A 20318-nucleotide genomic window follows, 5' to 3' on the forward strand; every position below is an offset into this window, starting at 1 on the left:
GACTTTTGTGGCTTTTGTTCCAGTGAAATTACACATTGAGGAGAGGTTGAAAGATTTTTCTGCAGAGCTAAACAGCCTTTTCACTGGACTTGAATTCAAACATTAAGTGTGGGTTTGCATTATTCAGATGTGTCTTTTCAAGTTCCAGTTATTGAATCCAGTTAGGTTGAACTTTTAACACATTTTAAGTAAGTTTAAACTCTGGGCATTCTGCCTTTTTATGTTTACTACTTCTTTTCACACAACACAAGTTTTACCCAGAAAGTTTAGGTAGTGCACCAGTTGTTGACGATCAGCTGAAGCAAACCTTTTAGCCAGATAAGTAAAGTTCAATGGGTAGTTATAGTTTGATACTTTGTGTTGACATTTTGTCATGTGTCACTTACCAAGGGACCATCTGAATATATTGATTAGCAGAAATAAACAAAATCATGCAGGAAGCAGATTCAGAACTTGAACAAGTTGTTGGCTATAGAGTGCTACATGACAACAGAGTGCTAGATGGCTATAGCATGCTACAGTAGGCTACATGCCTACAGAGTGTTGGCTATAGGGTACTACATGGATAGAGTGCTACATGGCTACAGAGTGCTACATGGCTACAGAGTGCTACATGGATACATAATGCTACATTGCTACAGAGTGCTACATGGATACATAGAGTGCCACATGGATATATAGAGTGCTACATCGCTATACTACATGGCTACAATGCTACATGGCAATTTATGAGTTAATAACTTTCTAATTTTATTATTACATTTTCAAAGCAACATTAATGTTTTTCTTTGTAAGTGTTAGACCCCTACTTAAAAACTTTTGTAGGATGAGAAGACAGAATCACAACAGGTTTGAGCAGCAGCTTCATGTCTCATGTTCAAAGCCTCTAAATGAAACGTAAAACATTAAATATGAGATGTTTATCAAAAGTTTGACACATGTAAACAGTTAAAGACTCTTAACTTTGCACATCAGATTTTCATGAGCCACTCTTTCCAAATACTGGAAGACTTGATTCAGATCTATTGGTTGGGGGAAATATTGCTACACTATGTGAAAAGCTTAACGAGAGAATTTGAAACACAAAATTACTATGCATGACCAGCTGATCACTAAACCAGAGAAGACATTTTAGTCTGGAAAGGTAATTGTCTCTCTTACAAGAATCATTTGGCTGACACCAATTTGCACAGAGTTCATTTGCCATTTTGGTTATGTTTTACTTTTGCTTTAAGGTATCACACAGTGAAAATGTCAATGAGATATTGTCCTCAAATGGCTACATTTCAAATGTCAATCTCTGGAAGTTAACTTAAAATTGAGAAACCTGCAGTTTGTATTTGTGCTCTTGAACAATTTGCTAATATAAGCATTCATAAATGTATTGAAATAAGAAATCACATTCGAAACAGAGCCTAAACAATAGTAGGATAAGTTCAGTAATATTGTTTAACATATATTTTAGTTTATGAACAAATATTCCCTTTTGGGTTCCTGGGATGAGCCACAGCTGAGGGATACTTCCTGGTCACATGGTTCATGAGTATTAACAACTTTACTTCTAAAAGTTCCAAACTTTAGTGTTCAAACATTTTCAAAAGACACGGTAATGCACCATGGATGTGTTTTCGTCTGTGTATTTTTTGTCTTGAAACCATTTGCTAGAAGTATTTTTCATTTAGAAAGACCTTTTCACCTCTTTTCCTTGAAACATTATATTCTCTTAAGATTTGCAGAGCTTTTCACTCTTCAAAAGAAACAGAAGTCTGCCCGTCTAAACGAAATCTGTCTTAAAGAAACCACTTCGTCTATTTCATCCCCTTTGTTGCCACTACTTCCCATTCATGTATTCAGCTCCTGCATTCTTCAAAGCACTAATAACCTCCTCACTCTTCCCTTCCCTCAATTTTCTCCTCCTCTTCCCATATGCATCCAACCGGTATTTCCATCCATCCCACTTTCAATCTCTTTCTCTTACCCAGCTTCAATGTATTCCTCACACGGTGAGGGTTAGCCTGGAAAGCTGTCAGAATCTGTTCTGCTGTCAGCGAGATGCCGAGTGGGAGCGCATTAGATATCGGCCTTGGTGTGTCCCTGACAAGAAACAAGCCAATTAAGGAATCCCCCGGTACTGCTTAAGCCCGGTTATGGCAGAGGTCCCCGAGACGAACACTGGTGTGTTAAATCATCATACCTTTTTTTATATTAGAGCCTCCTTGGGGAGAAATGGAGTGATTCTGGATTATTCCCTTTTTTTCCTGCTCGCGGGGCTGCCGGCCATCACTCAGCAGCACGCCTTACAGAAGTTTATCTAAGCTGTGAAGGACATTGACATACATATTTCCCTCTCTCCTCCTCTCTGTTGATCAGTCTCCCTCTCTCAAGGCTAATAGTATTAGGGCAGGAGGAAGTGCTTTGAGATAAGCCTCAGGTCGTGTAGTTGCAATCAATTACTGTGGTTAAATATTGCAATAAAATGATTAAGGATTAGTTCTGGTGGAAAGTAAAGAAGCCTGAGAAGGCGCCTTTGTGAGCATGAAAGCACTTGAATGTGTGTACAGTGGTTAAGTTATTTTATTTATTTACACTGATATATTATAGCCGATCTCTCCCAGACATGGCCTCCAATCTTCCAGCTCTGTCTTGTTCTTTTTTTCTTTATATATATTTATTTCTCCTGGCACCCAAACTCACAGCCTGAATCTGACAGCCGTCCTCTGAAAACTTTCTCAAAAACTGACATAGTCCATACAAATATATATGTCAACTAGCAGCTGCCCGAGCTCAATCCTATTGTGGAGGGAGAATGATAAAGCAAGAGGGGTGTTAGGGGTGCATGATCCCGAAGAGAGCCTGAATAATGGAAGTGGAAAGCTGGCAACACTTACACTTTAAGCACTGAAGATATAGGCAAACAATCAGGATCAATATCTTTAACTCTAAATAGCAAAGAAGGAAGTTAGTGTTGCTCTTTATTATTCAACACCTTTCAGTAAAGGACCAACATCACCCATGCTTCTCTCTGTCATTTTATCCTTTTAGGTGTTTTTTCTCATGTCTGATATTTAAAGCAATGTTTGGGGAAATCTTGAGTATGTTTGCTTAAACAAGTGGGTGCATGTAGATATGACTCTATAACTAGATATAGTAATAAACACTTTATGTAAAGCAACATCTATGTGTTTTAATAGTTTTAAGATGACACAGGGCTCTAAAACGTTTTACTTTTTAAAAACTATTTCCTGTGAACTAAATACCATTGAGAAACTTTGTTACACACAAAGTGTCAACCTCTACGAGTTGGATTCTTAAAATTGCCAAGTATAGTGTGTTGGTTTCATCCGTAATAAAGAAATATTTAATTTGTTGGAATTTATTTTTTTGTGCTTTCAGTCACTTTATCAATCACTGTACAGTATCAATCACTGATAGGCTTACAATCTTTAAGTATCATTTTTTTCTTCTGACAATTGGTGCTTTACGGTAACAAACATTCTTGAGACATCATATTATTTGGTTTGATTTGATTTTATGAATGATATATTGAATCTCGATGTCATTAGAAATGTAACAACAACCCTCATCATATCCATATCAATGCTGTCACTGATGATTCAGTGCTGTAGCTGGCTGCTTTGAAAACACACACACACGCATGCGTGCACGTACACACACACACTAAGACAAATGTCCTGCTCTAAGCTGAACACTTGTAAGGTATCGAGGTTGCACAGTCCAATATTTGTCTGAGCTGTGTTCTGGAGGCAGTAAACCAATGTGCTCCCGCTTACATAACACTGTGTTTATCCGCCCCCGGTAGAGCTGACTTATTGGCTGCCTGGGACCTCTGACAAAAGATAAAAATAGGATTATTCCCTCCTTTTCTGAAGGACAACCATCATTCCTTGTCCTTTAACCTGCCTCTACTCAATTTCCTTTCTGGTGTCGATGAGTGAAAACAAAAGGCAACATTAGGCATTCCTAATCCTGTAAAGCTGTTTCATGTAATTTAATAAATAAGCTGTTCCTTTCTCTGCTATGCTTTCTCTCCCCCCCAACCCCCCAACCCGCCAACCCGCCACTGGGAAATGACTCATGCATATTTCAGCAGTGTCTGCCCATTCTGAGTGGAGCTTATCGTGGCTGCATGCAGACGCCAAATCAACCCTCTTTTCCATCTCCTCTTTCCGCCTCTCTTTCATTCAGCCCTGTTTTTCATCACTATTCAGCATTTCAGAACATGGAGAGAAAGACCCGAGAATAGAGACACACATCTTTGCCTCATAGACACAACCTCTCAACAACTATTCCACTGAAGCATTAGCTTGCTGCTGGCGTTCTCAAACACACACAATTATTAACTTCTACAGGGGGAAAAAAGTTTGCAGAGTCAAAGTCCTTGAAAGATATAGATCAATTGCTGTTCAATATGCACAAATCTAATGAGTAAATCCTTTCAGGGTGAGTGTGTTTTCTAACTCTGAGGATATTCCCACATTCTGTAAAGTCATTAACAAACATAACAGCAGCCCTCTTTGCATTGTTTCCCCTTGCGGGCCGATTGAATCAGAGCAGGTATAAAAAAAAATCAAAAAAATCAAAGGGCACCTTGCTGGGCATGACCAAGATGTATGATCGTGTTCACAGTGTTTAACATCTGCTTACAGCGTTCCAGTGTGCTGGAGATGCCTAACATGTGCACCTACAGGGAGATGCACTCTTGTGATGGGGGGAGACCAAGTGCAATTACCTAATTGTTTGGAGCATCTCAGGCATTTCCTGTAATTTTTATTTTAATGAAAAGTATTCCCAGGCAACACTGATAATCGCACAAAAGTGTGCCTGAAGTTGCTAATGAACCCTCACACCACCCACACCGACAGCTAAATCTTCCCAATAACTTTCACCCTGGCTATTATTTTCATAAAACAAAGCCGGACAGGAATAGAGAGATGTTACAAATAGAGGTTGCTATTTTTGGTCTTGTCCTCTTATTTTGGCCTGTTCAACAAACACAGTCCGGTCAGCAGTGGGAGCTGCACTCCACTTGTAGTTTCAAATCTCCCATCTGCTCCTGAGTCATAACTCACTCACACATCTGACTGACTTGTTCAAAGATCATTGTTACTCACACTTCACATATGCAGCGAGCATCATATATATATATCTTTAAATTCTTCTCTAGAAATCACAGAAAAGACAGAATGATAACAGCAGACCTTCCATGAGTGGCTCAGATTGAGCCATCAACACGGGCCTATTTGTTTGGAACACATTTATGTAAGAGTACTTGCAGGTAAAAAAAAGACAGGACCGAAAAAAGTCAATGATAAATATGGAAGAGGTTCATGTTTTTTTCACCTTTTTTTTTTTTCCTGAGACAGGACCTAGACTGTTCAAGACTCTAAAAAAAGGTGAAACAACTTTCCAACTTTCCAGGCTGGTGCTCTTTATACCCATAACATCTGACATTGAATAAGCAGCTATAGATTTATTAGAGTATCCTTCTAAACAACACTTTTTTTGGTATCATGCAGAAGGCCACAGCACAGCGTCCTGTGTTATAAATGTGGCCCACCACTAATGTAACTGTGGATAACCTTCCTCCTCCACAAAACCACTCACCTTCCTCTTTTTTTTTTTTTACAAGAGTTGTTTACCAGCATTTGATAAAAACTCATCCATTAATAAAGACCTCAATTTCCACTTCACCTTGAATTTTATATCACATGACCAGCTAAAGTCCTGGCAAACTCATCATTGAGTAATCGTGTAGGAACAGTTACTGCATATGAAATTATTTTAAGATGGGCATTGGACAGGGCTGACAGACAGCATATATGCGGAACTACAAGCAGTGTGCGCCTCCGATAGGCAGCTACATGGTGTACTGCTGTATCGACCTGATACCAGGCTGTGTCTAATATGCTGGGGATTGACTTCCTCTTGCTGGCTCCCTGGTAGTGAGGGGGATTTAAACTATTTTACCTCCCCAGATCTTCACACCTTCCCTCAGGCCCTCTCACCTCGCAGCCTTAAATATTAATGGTAAATCGGAGGATAGAGGATGAGTGAGGAGGGGAGAGGGTTGACAGCTTAATCATGGAGGCAGCAGGCTCTCTCTCTCTCCCTTGCCTTAACGCTGTGGGCGGCTGTCACCACGACCTACATGATGTAATCACCTCCATAACCCTGATATGGGCCACTGAGGGCCTTGCAGGGAGCGATAGATAGACAGGAGAGGGGCTGAGGGGGGGGTTTGGGATCTTCCAGCCGAGGATCATTAAAAGTCCAAATCCACAAAGACTTTGAATCCCGTTCAAAGTATAGTGAAGAAATGGAGAAGACACTCAGCGTGACCCTGCTGCAGCACCTTTTTTTTTTTTTTTACACCTGCATTCAACATAGACGACATAGACGATGATGGTTTTTTACAGCTAATTGGCTTTCGATGAACCTGTTCTCTGTTGCCAGCACAGCTAAGAGGTAATTAACATTTTAATACGTCACACTTTACAATAAGAGGTGTATGGTAAAGACATTACATATACAAGCAGTGACATTAGAGAGATAATAGGAGGTTAATGGGTGTTTAAGGCCAATAAAGATATTAAAGGCTGTTGAAGAAAAACTGATTCTAACACATTTCTCATCTTGTGTCCTTACAATGTATTTTAGATAAACTGTGTTGCATTTATTTCATTCTCTAACAGGCTCCGTTTTGTTGAAAAGTACTGCCAGAAGAGTTCACAGCTGATAGTGATATTTGGGGCTGACCCTTGAATGCAGTAACAAGTGTGAGTTAAACATGGCAAAATATGGAATAATCAAAGGCAGAGTCTGATGGACAGTGTGGGAAACCCTGTGCTTTGCTGCTGCATTCTGAATATAACTGAAATGTCTATTCTTTGACCTCTCAGTCTGGTTTCCTGAAAGCACAGAGAGATTCCGAGTACTGATGCAACATGAGGTTTTAGTCTCGGGATGTAACAGTTTGTTGTCAGCACATCTATATTGCATGATGCCAATACCTTTTCGGTTTGGCACGAGCTTCTGTTTCCAAAGTTCAAATTTTCAGCCAGCAAGAAACTTCTGAGGAACTGCAGGCACTTAATGCTAGAACAAAATGGGAATACACCCTATGGGTAAGTTGACTGACAGAAAATACAGAAGAAATCACAGTACATGCAGTCCTTACACAAGTTACTGAGAGGCAACCAGAGGTGAAATGGAAGTTTTTGCTATATGAAGGGTTTTTAACTTCACTTTTCAATGACCAGCTTAAGATGAAGAACAAGTGTGATGGCAGATTGACTTTTGAGTTGGAACTGGATTTCATTATTAAAGTGAACCTAGAGCTGCAATTATTAAAATCACCCCTAATTATCTTTTATAATTAAAGAATATTAAAGTGAACCTTAGAGCTGCTCACTTCAACCACTATAATTACTTAGTTGTTACTGCTAATACGTACTTTTACCATTATTACTAACATTGTAGGTATAAATCTATCTGATTCATTGTTATTGTTGTTGTTGTTGCTCTGTTTGTCTCTATCCTTCTTCCTGCATCTCCCTCTATCCCACTTTCCAAGCCCAACACATTTTCGACAGATGGCTGTTCAACATGAGTCTGGTTTTGCTCGAGGTTTTCTGCCTCTTTAAAGGAAGCATCTTCTTGCCACTGTAACGTTGCTCATGATGGATTATTCTTTGGTCTTTGATAATAAATCAATGAGTTAGGTCTTTTACCTGCTTTTTGTAAAGTGTCTTAAGATAGCATTTGTTATGAATTGGTGCTATACAAATAAAGATTGATTGAATGATTGATTGATCGATTATGGTCCAATAAAAACTTAATCTCAAGAAATAGTAATTATGCCAGAAATGAAGTCTTAATAATATATCTTTGCTAAAAAAATTTTTACATCTTTAAATGTGGCAGTTGACTTTGCAAGCATGGTCTAAACCTTAAGCGTGTTTAATCCAACATGCGAACAACCAGTCATGTATTTTTCTGGCCCTTAAGTGACAAAACAAGATATAAATATAGAGGGGAAAATAAAACACCATTAAGGAAGCTCATAGAGAGCCTGGGTCTTTATCTGTCTCCAAGTGGCAGTTTTTCCCGTGTAAACAGAGGAGTCTAAATTAAAACAAGAATCAGACTTTAAAATAGATTATTGCTTTCCTTTCTGTTGAAGTCAATATTATCTATCTCATCCGTGTTGCCCTGACATTGCATTTGAAACAAGGCACCCCGTACAGTACAATCAATGCAAAAGAAACATATTGCTTTCCTTACCCCATTTATAGGATAAGTCTTCCATCCCAGCTCTCCAAGTACAGACGTTGTATCCAGCAGCACAACTAAAATGAAAAAGAGAGGGAGAAAATAAAACCATTAGCAATCTGTCAACAGACAAAAAGTCCTATTTTCCCACTGGAAATTGAAATATCAGTCATAAATGTGTTCATTTATACATTTTCTATATTAACGGAAATGAGTTTCTTCAATGAATATTTATAAGCGTGGTGGTGTATACAGCCAGAGAAACTTTTTTAGCCCTTGCAACACAATTTGGGATCTGATGGATTGCAGTCAGATTGCTGTCAACAGTACATTTTCCTCCACAACCATCCTCGTATCTCATCCACAGCTTTACTCCAATCTCACAATGATATGCTCTTCTCCTGACTGAGACAGCTCAGGAGATAGATCTATCCCAAACCCTTCCTATGACATGAGAATATATTAAGCTGTGCCAAACATTAATCAATATGTGTTTATATTTTTATATTTGTAAGGAAAGGCTCGGGTGTTGTATTTCATGTGAACAAATTAATCTTAGTGCAACATGTATTCATTTGAATCTAACCTTCCAGGTAGTGTCAAAAAACAAAAGTAATTTTCCCATCCTCAACAACACTTCAAGGACGGCAGATTTAACCGTTCAGGAGGAAAGTGTTTCACCCAGCAACAAGTGTTTTATAACTCTTACATTAAAAACATTTTTATCACCTAAACTTTTGCTGACATTAGTGAGTTAACAGTAGACATGTACCTTGTCGCTTATTCCAAATCCATAAATATGAAATGGAACCCTTCCAGTTGCCTTGTCAAATGTACCAAATACACAACTCGGGTGACAACACAGTTATGTCCTAATTATGTGTGGATGCAATGAATCATGAAGTGGGTATAAAAAACAATTGGTATTCAGGTAGAGAGGGAAAGCTGGCAGCAAAACAACAACACTAGACCCAAGAGGCCTGTTTAAAGTCAATCATTTCTCTCACATGCTCTGAGTCATCTTTGTCAAATCTCATCGGCAGTTGCCAAAATCTCCATCTTTAAACTCGTCCTTCAGCAGCCATTGACCTAAAACGTAATTGTTCAGCTGTGGCTCACATAAGCTCTTAATGCTGATACTGATATCTGACAAATCAAAGTGTATTCTTTTTCCTTGGATAACGGCTGAGTTTTAAGTGTCAGTCCATCATGAATGTCCACTTACGGCTCTGTAAGTGGTCCTTTGGGGGCTCATTAAACCAACATAAATCTTTATCAGTGATAATATTTTCTGAATAAATCTCCATTTACATGATTGCTCTTGGATAGCTATTATTACAACTAAATGTAAATCAAAGGAAGTAGTTTCATTGCTGTTATATTATTGTTTCCAGATTACAATGTCAAAGCAAAAAAAGAGCTCTATATCGACGAATGTGTTCTCAGATTAAGGCGAGCAGAAAGGATGACAGGAGGGTTTTATAATCTGTCAGTTCTTCAGATATGAACCAGTACACGTCTGAGCGAGCCTGGTTGATACAGATCGCCAAAACAGCTGCTCACTGAGGTTTTCTCTGTGTGTGTTCACATCCAAGCGTCTGTCATTGACAACTAAATGCTCTACTACCTTCAGTCATCTCCCAGGGAGGTCGTATGGGACACTTGAGTGATACAATAAAGCACTTTCTTTGTATTCAGACAAAAAAAATTCAAGACTTAAGAAACCTTCCAAGTTTCAAGTGTTTGTAGAGCAGATCACTGTATACAAATGTTATAAAAGAAAAAAATATATTTATGTATATATGATTTTTTTCTGTCATTTTGTGTCTCTGCATAAATGGAGTGCTTTGTAACATCATACAGTATTCTAAGCATCATTTCAAACAAAAATGTGATGAAATTATACATTAACTGCCAAAATATTTGTATAGAACAGCAATTGCTCCATCCCCATCTTTAGAGCTAAAGAGACAACAATTATTTGTTGTACTAAATAGATGTTTAGTTCTGCTTTAAAGCTTTTTCTCACTTTTGGAGTCAGCCTGAAGGGGCCACTTTTGGAACTGCAGATTGTGTCACTTCAGTGTTCTCTTCAGTGTTTTACAACCCCTGAGGTTACTGCTTAGTTTGAACACGTTTGCAGATCGGGCTCAGTGTTCTGATATCAAAGGATTTGATATCACGTCCTGCTCTGACCTCCACCTCAGCAGAAGGAAGTGTGGACAGCAGGAATCTTATCCCATCTCCCCCTTTCCCATTTTTCTTCTGTAACATTACGATGTATGGTCTTTTACTTGGTCTTTTTTCTTTTACAAAAGAGCAGGTTAAAGAGATAACATTTGTTATGAATTGGCGCTATACAAATAATGGTTGGTGACTCTAAATTGCCCGTAGGTGTGAATCTGAGTGTGGCTGGTTGTGTGTCTCTATACGTCAGACCTGTGATTGACTAACAGGATGTACACTGCCTCCCGCCCAATGGCAGCTGGGATCGGCTCCATTTCTTAAAACCGGTTTTATTGAATCTAGTGGAAGCAGCTGATACGATACGACACAGTGTATTGTCCCCTGTATCGTATCGTTAAACAACAGGCTAATGATGCTAAAGTGCTATGTGCAGATGGGTTGAACTACAGTGTTTTCAGATTATTCAATCAACATATTGAGCATTTTTCACTTTCTACAGGGCAAAATGACAATGAAATTCAATGAAGCTTTTCATAAAGGACAGATCCAGAACATTGTTATATGAAGATTAGTGGATTCATCTTTATGAAAGACCCCCTTTATCCATTGTTCATAAAAATATTATACTCTAAATGTAGTCTAATGGCTCTGTATATAATGTTTAAACGTATATATTTAATCCTTATTTTAACACAGTGCAGTGGTGTCATTGGCTCACCAAGCAATAATCCACTGAAAAAGCAAGGGGAGAGAAGCAATGAGCTGCTGAGCGCATGTTAATGGAGTGGGACTTCCTAATGTGCCCGAGAATGTAGTCTAACACAAAATGACAATGTGTCCTTCTTGAAACCTGCAGAAGAAATTGGCTTTTTCGGAAATATGTCCCCTGTTATATTAAATGGCAGCAGTGTAAAAATGTCATCTCTATTCAGAGTCCTTGAGCAAAATGTGCAGACATTGAGAGAAAGACGCATTTTGTAGGAAGTGTGAAAGAGAGTGCAGAGTAGTGATAGGCTGTTGAAGTCGTATGAAGATTAATTTAATTAAATACTTATACTAAAGCTACACAGTGGTGCAGAGGTTAGCGCTGTTGCCTCACAGCAATAAGGGTCCTGGTTCAAAACCTTGGTCAGACAGGGGATTTAATGTGGAGTTTCCATGTTCTTCTTGGCAGGCTTGGGTTCCCTCTGGGTAGTATGCCCTCCTTCTACAATCAAAAGATGTTCTCATTAGGTCAATGGGTGACTCTACATTGCCCATGTTGGAGTTAGTGTGAGCGTGAATGGTTATGTGTTTCTATATGTCAGCCCTGTGACTGGTCCACAATCCAAGGTCTACACAGCCTCTTGCCCAATGACAGCTTGGAACAACTTTAGCCCCCAAAAACCCACTATATACACTATATGTCACTATATTTCGTAAACTTCTTGCCTGAAAAAATACAAAAAAACACAATACAATCAGTCACATAATGTACAAACTTCAAAGCTTCGGTATCACTGCGACATGTAGTATTACTCTTTTTTACGATCGTCTTGTTAAAACTTTGGCTTGAACATTGTTCTCTTGGGTCAATGTGTTTTAAGGTTTCTGCATGTGACACAATGTTTAAAAAAAATGCTTTTCTTTATGATGCCTTGTTAGAATAAGATTATAACCTTCAGGGTCAACGATTGAATTACAGAATGGTTTAATAACCTGTGAACCCCCCATATTGCAGTGAACATACACTTCACTATAAGTTGAAGGAAAATAAAACATGTTCCTCCTCTTGTTTTTTCTTGAGAACGATTGAGTTTCAGCAGTTAGTGCTCCTCTCTTGTCTGACCACTGTGGATTTATCCCTCAGGATCATAACCTAATATTACAAACACTTAACCAGACACTGAGTTTAATAAAATATCAGAAGCAACGAATTTAATGAAATCTGCTGTGTTACATATTCAGAGGAAAGCCGAGAAAAATTAACAATGTTTCATAAGAGAAAATAGCCTCTTTCTTTTTTTTTTTATTGATTTACCATCCTGCCATCCCAGCAAGAGGCATCATGCTGATCATTTCATTCTCTTCTCTCCAGCCTGTCCTCTCTGCTCTGCTAGCTTAGCTTCACAGGAACTCTGTGTTGAATAGATTTGGGTCATTTCCAGTGTCTCTGTGTGATGTTTATCACCTATCAACACTTGGTCTGTGCCATGTCGGGGCCAATGCCTTGCCAAAGGAGCTGGCAGTTGCCAGTGGTGTTAATAGCCACTATTAAACTACTGCGGGCAGGTTAGCAGCACAGTCCCTGGAGGATGCATAATTACTGAGAGTTGGCCGTGTTGCTCAGTGCACTGAGTGGTTTCACACTTCAGTTTGCCATAAATAAAGAACAGCTGATATGCACTGAAAGGCAGGGTGGAAAATTATCCAGCTGAGAACGTTGGACTGTTGGGTCAAAACTTTTGTGTTTCTAACTTAAAAAGAACAAAGAAAAGAGTGTTATGACGAGGTTTTATGATGATGTGCATTTGAATCACACATTACAAAATGCATGCAAAGCCTCATACTTGAAAAATGACAAACAAAGAAATTGATTGTGCTTGGTTGTTTAAAACAAAAAAAACATGCATCTCATGTAAGCTCTGGGGTTGATGACACCATCCTTAAGTGACATAATGGCAGTTACAGGTATGACCGTTCAACATCAGCAATACACACATAGTATCCCTAAAAACATTTGTTTTTTTGGTACTTCACCACGCAGCTGTTATATCAACTTAAAAACAATAGTAATAAAAAGAACCTTTAAAAAATACATACAAAGTTTCTAGATAACTGTTTTATAAATGTGAGTGTAGGTGTGTGTGCTCATGTTAGTATGTGTGTGCAGTTTTACTGTGTGTGTCCCTTCTGGATTTGGGCAAATGAGAACTACGCAGTGTACCTGCCTGTGTACACTATAACTGCCTGTGTGTACTAGACCATCTATTCACTCTCTGTGTCTCTATCCCTCCATAAAGTTATCTCTCAGCGAGGCACCCACAAACCTTGCCTGGAGCTGAGGGTCCTTTGGGACCTCCACTGGTTAGCTATAAATAGACCATGAGCTGGCTAGCTCATAAATACCTGTGCTCCAGTAGAATGATGACATCTCCTGTCTGGCCTACAACCCACACACAGGCCACACAAACACCTCAAAATAACGACAGAGACAAAGACATTCTCATTCAGCGTTACCTTATGCAAATTACGCTGGGAGTCATTCGAGCTCTCAGACATACAGAGGCTGTCTACAGGTGCATAAATTATTTCTGTGTTCAATAACAGCAAGTTAACTTACAAAAAAACTTTGTTAAAGCTATTTTGTGGCTCTTTAAATATTCATAATTTTGGCTGGTTGGGTGAATTTGAGGGATTTTGAGAGTCATGCCATGAAGATGGTAAATGAACTTCACTATAGCGCTTCTAGTCTTCTGACCACTCAAAGTGCTTCTACACTACATGCCACATTCACCAATTCAAACACACATTCATACACTTATGGCAAAGAAGTGTGTGCAATTTTCCAACTATAATAACCCCTTTAATATCCACACTCTGAACTCAGGATCAATTTTGAGGTTCAGTGTATTGCCCAAGGACACTTTCACAAGTCGACTGCAGGAGCTGGGATCAAACCACCGACCTTGCAATAATCTTATCTACCGCTGAACCACAGCCACCCCAGTGCAAGAGATGTTTAACTTGGAGATATTTGAGTATGCTGTGATGGTAAATCTTACTAACCATGTTGTTTTTGCAGGACCCTGGTTTGTGTTGCGTTGAAAGATAAATGAAACATTTTAGTATTCAGTAGAGCACCAGTGGTTAAACAACGGCAGAAAAAAAGCCTAACTCCTAAAAACAAACAAAACCTTTTAATTGTGAGCTCCCTACATACCCATTCTGTTAAACAGTGAGTCTTGTTAAGAGACAAACAGCAGCATTTGATGAACAGAGACTTGTGTTCAAATTGATTTGGTGAGTGTATCAGTGAGGATTGCACACTGTCATTTAGTGGTGTAAACAAAGTGTTGGGATGATATGCTGTGAAATGGAAATCTATCCATGGCTGAGGACATCTCACAGGCATGACAGGACTGTCAACAGGTCTCCACACTTAACCAAGATCAAACATTCGACAATACCAATTAGCACTTAAGTAGTGCTGTTGTGTTATGAGGTGTGAGAACGTGGCATTTTTAGCCAACAGGAGTTTTCAATAAGCTCTCAGAGGCTAGACACCTAAAGTGACATTAGTGACGAGCCTGCAATCAATGTTGCTTGATAACCATTAAAAGATCCTTTATCATATGAATACTTCTTTTTTTATATACATTGCACATTTATTGTATAGATAGAACAGTCACAGAGTCAGATAGGTGAGAGTAAATGACATGTAGGAGCCACAGGTCGGATTTGAGCCCGTCTGGAGGACCACACGGGGTGCACACACTTAACCAATAACTTTACAGTCCTGTAAAAACTACACCCATTTCACCCTACTCAGCTGAAGTCTGCTGGAGCTATACTGAGAATAACCTTAAGTCCTCAAACTCGGTCGAAGAATACAGATGGCAGAGGGGTGAAATCCCTCCTTTGTGAGTCAGAAGAAAGACAAAAAGAGCCCTGTCCAAATGTCAAATAACATCCAGTCTTTGTCCTTCCACACAGTCCTCAGACGTATGCAGGCTGCTAGCAGCCTTTACCGTGTTTCAGACTGCAAATTGATGTCACTGATTTGCTTGATCACAAATGGCTTTTGATGAAAAGGCTATTTTTGTTAAGTGTTTAAAGTATAAAGTTGATCTTCAGCTTAAAGCTGAGATTCAATCAAATTAATGAATAATTATCAAAGGAACACCTTCCAGGCTCCCCTAAAATTAATGTCTCGAAATGTAAGCGGAAAGGACTTTTGTCTAATTACCTTTTACTACAAGCAGTGGTGTAGTGCATGCTGTACGCAGATATACGGAGTACACCCACTTATTTTTCGGTCTTCATGGGGTATATGCACTTCCAAAACCCCTCTGAATCCCACCAATAATTGATTGACAATATTCAGTATGCAGCATTTATGATGAAGGGATTACCCTCCCTAATCTGTTTCTAACTAGTACACACTAACTTAATATGCAGGAGTAGTCTCACATGTCACTGTTTATAACAGAGGCCGTTTATTCCCCGCTGGACGGGCCACTTAAAAAACAGTTGCAGGAAAAACTAAGAGAACAGTATACCCACTTATTAAGACACCACTACACCACTGACTAAAAATAGCAGCATGTCTTACACTGTATATCTGTCTCCATATATGAAGGAAAATATAAGAACTCATCTCTCATGAAAAAAATGATAAATTGAATTATCTGTCACAACCCCAGCCTGCATGTTGAAAATGATTGTCCTGATAATACTGATTCACATGCACAAATGGTGAAACCTCTAAAAACACCGTGGCTGGCAAAAGTTGCAGAGTCAACATTTTTTTCGGCTGCTCTGTATCAGCTGATTGATTGACAGCACACTGCTGAACTCTTTGTATTCCTCCTTCATCCAAAGCGGTGTTGGTGATATTGCTGCTCTGTGGGGGGCACCAGAGAGAGTAAAAGCTTTGATCAGCCATCCACATAAATCCATGCAAAGGGTTGCATTATTTTCATGATGATTTCACAGCCAGACTCCTTTGAGACCCGCAGTCTCTAAGTGTAACAGCCCAGATTTCTTCTCCATGCTTGTGGCTGCCTTCAAACTTTCAAACATCCAGCAGTGTCTCAGTGAGATGCATTGACCAACTTAAATTTACATGTGGTGCTTTCATTCGACTCAGGGGGGATTTGCTCTTATGATTTTCCCTGGCTGAATCTCTCCGTCAAGAAAAACAATCCCAAAATTGTCAGAAGTATGAAACAAAGACATCATCTTCCTTTTTCCTGGGTATAAGCGATCTCCTGCACAGGGTTATTCTACAAGAGCTCAAGGAATCAGGTTAGCGAATAAGATTTTTGAATGTTCATTATAATAAATATAACATTAACTTCACAAGAGAGGGAAAAGGGGGGGAAGCAAAGATAATTGAACGAGATGTATTGATGGGGAAAAAAGGCTTGTTCCAACCTGGCAGTGAGAGAGTATAGAGCTTTGTTAATAACTGTCTGTGATCCCAGCTGGGTTGATACGAGGGATTGTCTGCTATGTTGCTCGGAGAGAAAGCACAAAGGCGAGTCAAGCAAAAGGTGATTGGTTTCTTTGTTCTTCTAACAGCTGACGTCTCGTCCGTTTATTTTTTATTTCTTTTGCCAAATCCCCAATCTCTGGCGTTTGATTGTGTTTAGAAGCCTCGAGCTTGACTAAAATATCTGTGTGTAATGCTTTAGGGTCTTGTCCAAAGCCTTCCAATCTATCACATTTGTACTGCGCCTGAGCAGGACATTAAGGATGAACTGGATCTCAATGGAAATTAGGAGGAAATTTGCAAAGATTAGAGCCTCTTTAGCAATGATTCAAACCCCAATGTGCAAAACAAGCAAAGCCTTGAAATATTTTGAAATAATCTAAGAGACAAATTGGGTTGCATCATTGAGCTATTAAGGTACCACTGAAACCTCAGCAGGTCCCTTTCGATGTGATCTCAGTTATTTTCAGCTTTACCATTCTGAGCTGCAGCGCTCTGTGGTAGACAACGACGGCAATCGGACCGCTGAGGTCCCAGACCAGTCAATATGAGAGACTAAAGTCTGATTCAAAGCAGGCATCAGCTCAATCATTCAATCTGTGGCGGAGAAAAACACAGAGTGAGCCTGTTATGTAGCATCTGTCTCTGAGTACAGGGAGTAGCATCGCTCTTATTGAACTGCGAGAACAATAAAATATAACCTGGGGGGCAGATCCCTCTGTGTCCTGCACAATCAATAAAGCTATTTTAAACCACATGGATGCTGCAGCTGCGTGTATGCACGTGGAGCTATGGCCTTACACACACAAAGATAATCTGTGGCCATTCCTCCACACAAACACTTATTGCCAGCTTATGCAACATAAATGCACATGGAGGAACACAGTAAGACATGCATTGGACAACTCACTGTTTCACACTGTACACAACATACACGCACCAGTATACCGCACAAAACAGTTGTCAGGCATGTGCATTTAACTGAATAATAAACGTAAAGTGCAAACAAACACAGACACACTCTCAATTAAAGAATGTGGTATTTTTCTAATCATAACCTCTAATTGTTTGTCCCTAAAATGCACTGCACAAAACGCACAGCAACTGCACAAAAACAAACTTGCACATTTGCACTCACACACGCTTCAGGCAGACAAGCACACGCGCTTTCTCTGTCACCCACTTAATGATTCAATCTGTGGCTGATGTGTCTGTCTGTGCTTGTGTGTATAGAGAATGTGTAATTAAAGCAGCCTCAGGGGTTGACACTTGCGCAACTGATTTCCGTAAAGCCTGTTTTTTCTTTTTTAATATCTGAGCCAGGGTTTGCACACAGAGATAAGTTGAGGAAATCTGTTCAACTTTTATGAGAAATACAACTTTAAACCTTGGGCTGGAGTCTGTCTCGGTGCATTTCTGTGGAAACAACCAGCTAAATACATCCGAATTTAAACTGACATAAATGAGAAATAAAAACAAGTTTCTATTCAGAAATGGTAGAAATGATATCCTATGTTATTTAACTAGAATGTGTGTCCTGTGCTTTGCTGTAAACAAAGACAAAAAACGTCACATTTGATGTTACAATTTTTGCGCATTAATATTTGTAGTGAATGACCATTTTTTTTCGATTAGCCAACTCAAACTGGCATATGGATACTCGTTTTAAGGTTGCATTTGGAAGTGTCTTACTTCTTACAGCAATATTAGTGCGGTATCCTTAAGTGGACACTGTCAAAGTCACAAAATGAGAAATAAGTTGGAAAGCAGTGCCAGAGAAATCATACTGTCAGGTATAGACTCACCTTGGTTGCAATGGCTGTAGCGAGAGAGAAAAATTCCAAGAAAGAGTGAAACGAGGAAAAATCTGTTTCCAAAACTCATGTCTGCTGCTACATCTATCCCCGGCTTTATCAGGTACTTCTAGCCGAGAGGTAACGGGGGTCAGAGAGAGTGCGACTGGATCCTCCACAAGCAGCGATCCGCTGGTCCTGGTCCTTACATTTGGTCCGGGTTGTAGAGAACTGCCGGCTGAGGGAACAAGAGGAGATCCATCTCTCACCTGGAGGCAGCGGTGGCGACTGCGCGGAGCGGAGAAATTTTGGGGGAAGCAGCAAAAAATATTAGAAGTTAAAGCAAATGTACAGACAGAGTAAGAAGCTTTAGCTCCAACAACTTTGTTAATTTCCCACGGACTTCAGTCGCCAATATTGCATTGTTTTGAAGCTGCACAAAAATATGTTTTTGTCAAAAGAAGTGCGTCCACTTGGCGCACGTAGTCGTGACAGGCTTAGGAATTCCTGGTGTTGGTTCGGCAGTGCGGCTTGAACTCTCAGCTCCTGTCTCCAGTCCGATCCGCTGCAGCAGAGAACGGGGGAGGTGGATGGAGAAATGATCGGGATGCAGCGGAGGAGAAAGTGAAGCGGCGGCTTCAGAGGGAAACTGTGCGCATCTGTGCAGGATGCTCGGCACTAGAGGGGGTTAGCTGACAAGGCAATGGCGTGTGTGCGTGTGTGTGTGTGTGTGTGTTTTCTCATTGGTTCAAGTGCAGGGCTTCCCAAGTTTTTCCTCAAGGACTTCAAAATGCATAAATAGAGCCGTGTCGTTCCGTGACTTTATTCTGAACAGGTAAAATCTCGTTTGGACATTCCCTTGTTTCATATTTTAGTGCTAATCATAATAAATAGTTATCACTTCTTGCACATGGTTTGGTGAATTAAATGATGCCTATTCGCATAGTACTCGCTGGTGACCCTGTGAATTGAATTAAATGAACCATAAAAACAGAACATTTACTGTAATATGTTGTTGCTCCTTAATTTGAGCCTCTTTCCAGCCCTTTAATAGGGAATTTAGAATTTACATTGAAGCAGTAAATCTGGACTTCGGCAGACTAATCTGGGGACAAATCTTTGGATACCCTTTCTAAGTGAATAATGGATATTAAATATATCATTATGTGTAAAACATTTGATTTCAATTTCATTGCAAGTCACCTAACTGACACATACCAAGGGACAATCACAATAACATCCTAACCCAATATTTTAAGGATGGATTTTCTATTTCCATCAAGCCCCATCAATCAGGCCTATGATAATATGCATCTGTAAACTGTTCTCAAACGCTGAACACAAGATGGTTATTTATTCCAGTTTTTTTTAAAGATGTATAAAGGTCACATTTTACAGATATTAACATTTGAATAACCATTATTGTGTAAAATCCATCATTCAGCATGTCCGACCATCAAACCTTGTCTCAGTAGAAAGGTAGCTTCAGATCCACCAATTAGCAGTGCAACAGTAAGCTTCTCTGCTTGCCAAGCCGCCAATGTCAGCCAAGATTAGAGAAGGTCTTCCTCTCATCTTCATGGACGTCTCATCGAGTGAGTAAGCAAACCCTCCCCAACCTGACCGGGTTAAACAAAGCAACGTTGCTGTGATGAGACCCAGTCAATCAGGACACAGGAACAGCTTCCTGTCAGCGTCGAGGAGGTAAATACATCAACATCACAATCCGTCAGCACCACTTAGCTCCCAGCCAATCACCAAACAATGCGGAAAAGCTGAGGACTGACTACTGACTTTGTGCGCTGTGATGTGCAAACATATTGGAGGACGATGGGTTGTAGAGAAGAATA

At 39.7% G+C, this 20318-nt stretch overlaps 1 protein-coding gene across 1 annotated transcript in view; it reads right to left on the reverse strand.

The window, feature by feature from the left end:
- Positions 1 to 19133, reverse strand: part of epha6 (eph receptor A6) — a 163872-nt gene extending 144739 nt beyond the window's left edge. Inside the window, exons 1-2 of the mRNA XM_061054156.1 lie at positions 18481 to 19133; positions 8305 to 8369 (exon numbers count right to left, since the gene is read on the reverse strand). Coding sequence (XP_060910139.1) covers positions 8305 to 8369; positions 18481 to 18559 — 144 coding nt within the window. The 5' untranslated portion in view covers positions 18560 to 19133. The remainder of the gene's footprint in view (positions 1 to 8304; positions 8370 to 18480) is intronic.
- Positions 19134 to 20318: the final 1185 nt, after the last annotated feature.

Source organism: Labrus mixtus, chromosome 13, assembly GCF_963584025.1.
Source record: "Labrus mixtus chromosome 13, fLabMix1.1, whole genome shotgun sequence".
In the NCBI taxonomy this organism is placed as follows: domain Eukaryota; kingdom Metazoa; phylum Chordata; class Actinopteri; order Labriformes; family Labridae; genus Labrus; species Labrus mixtus.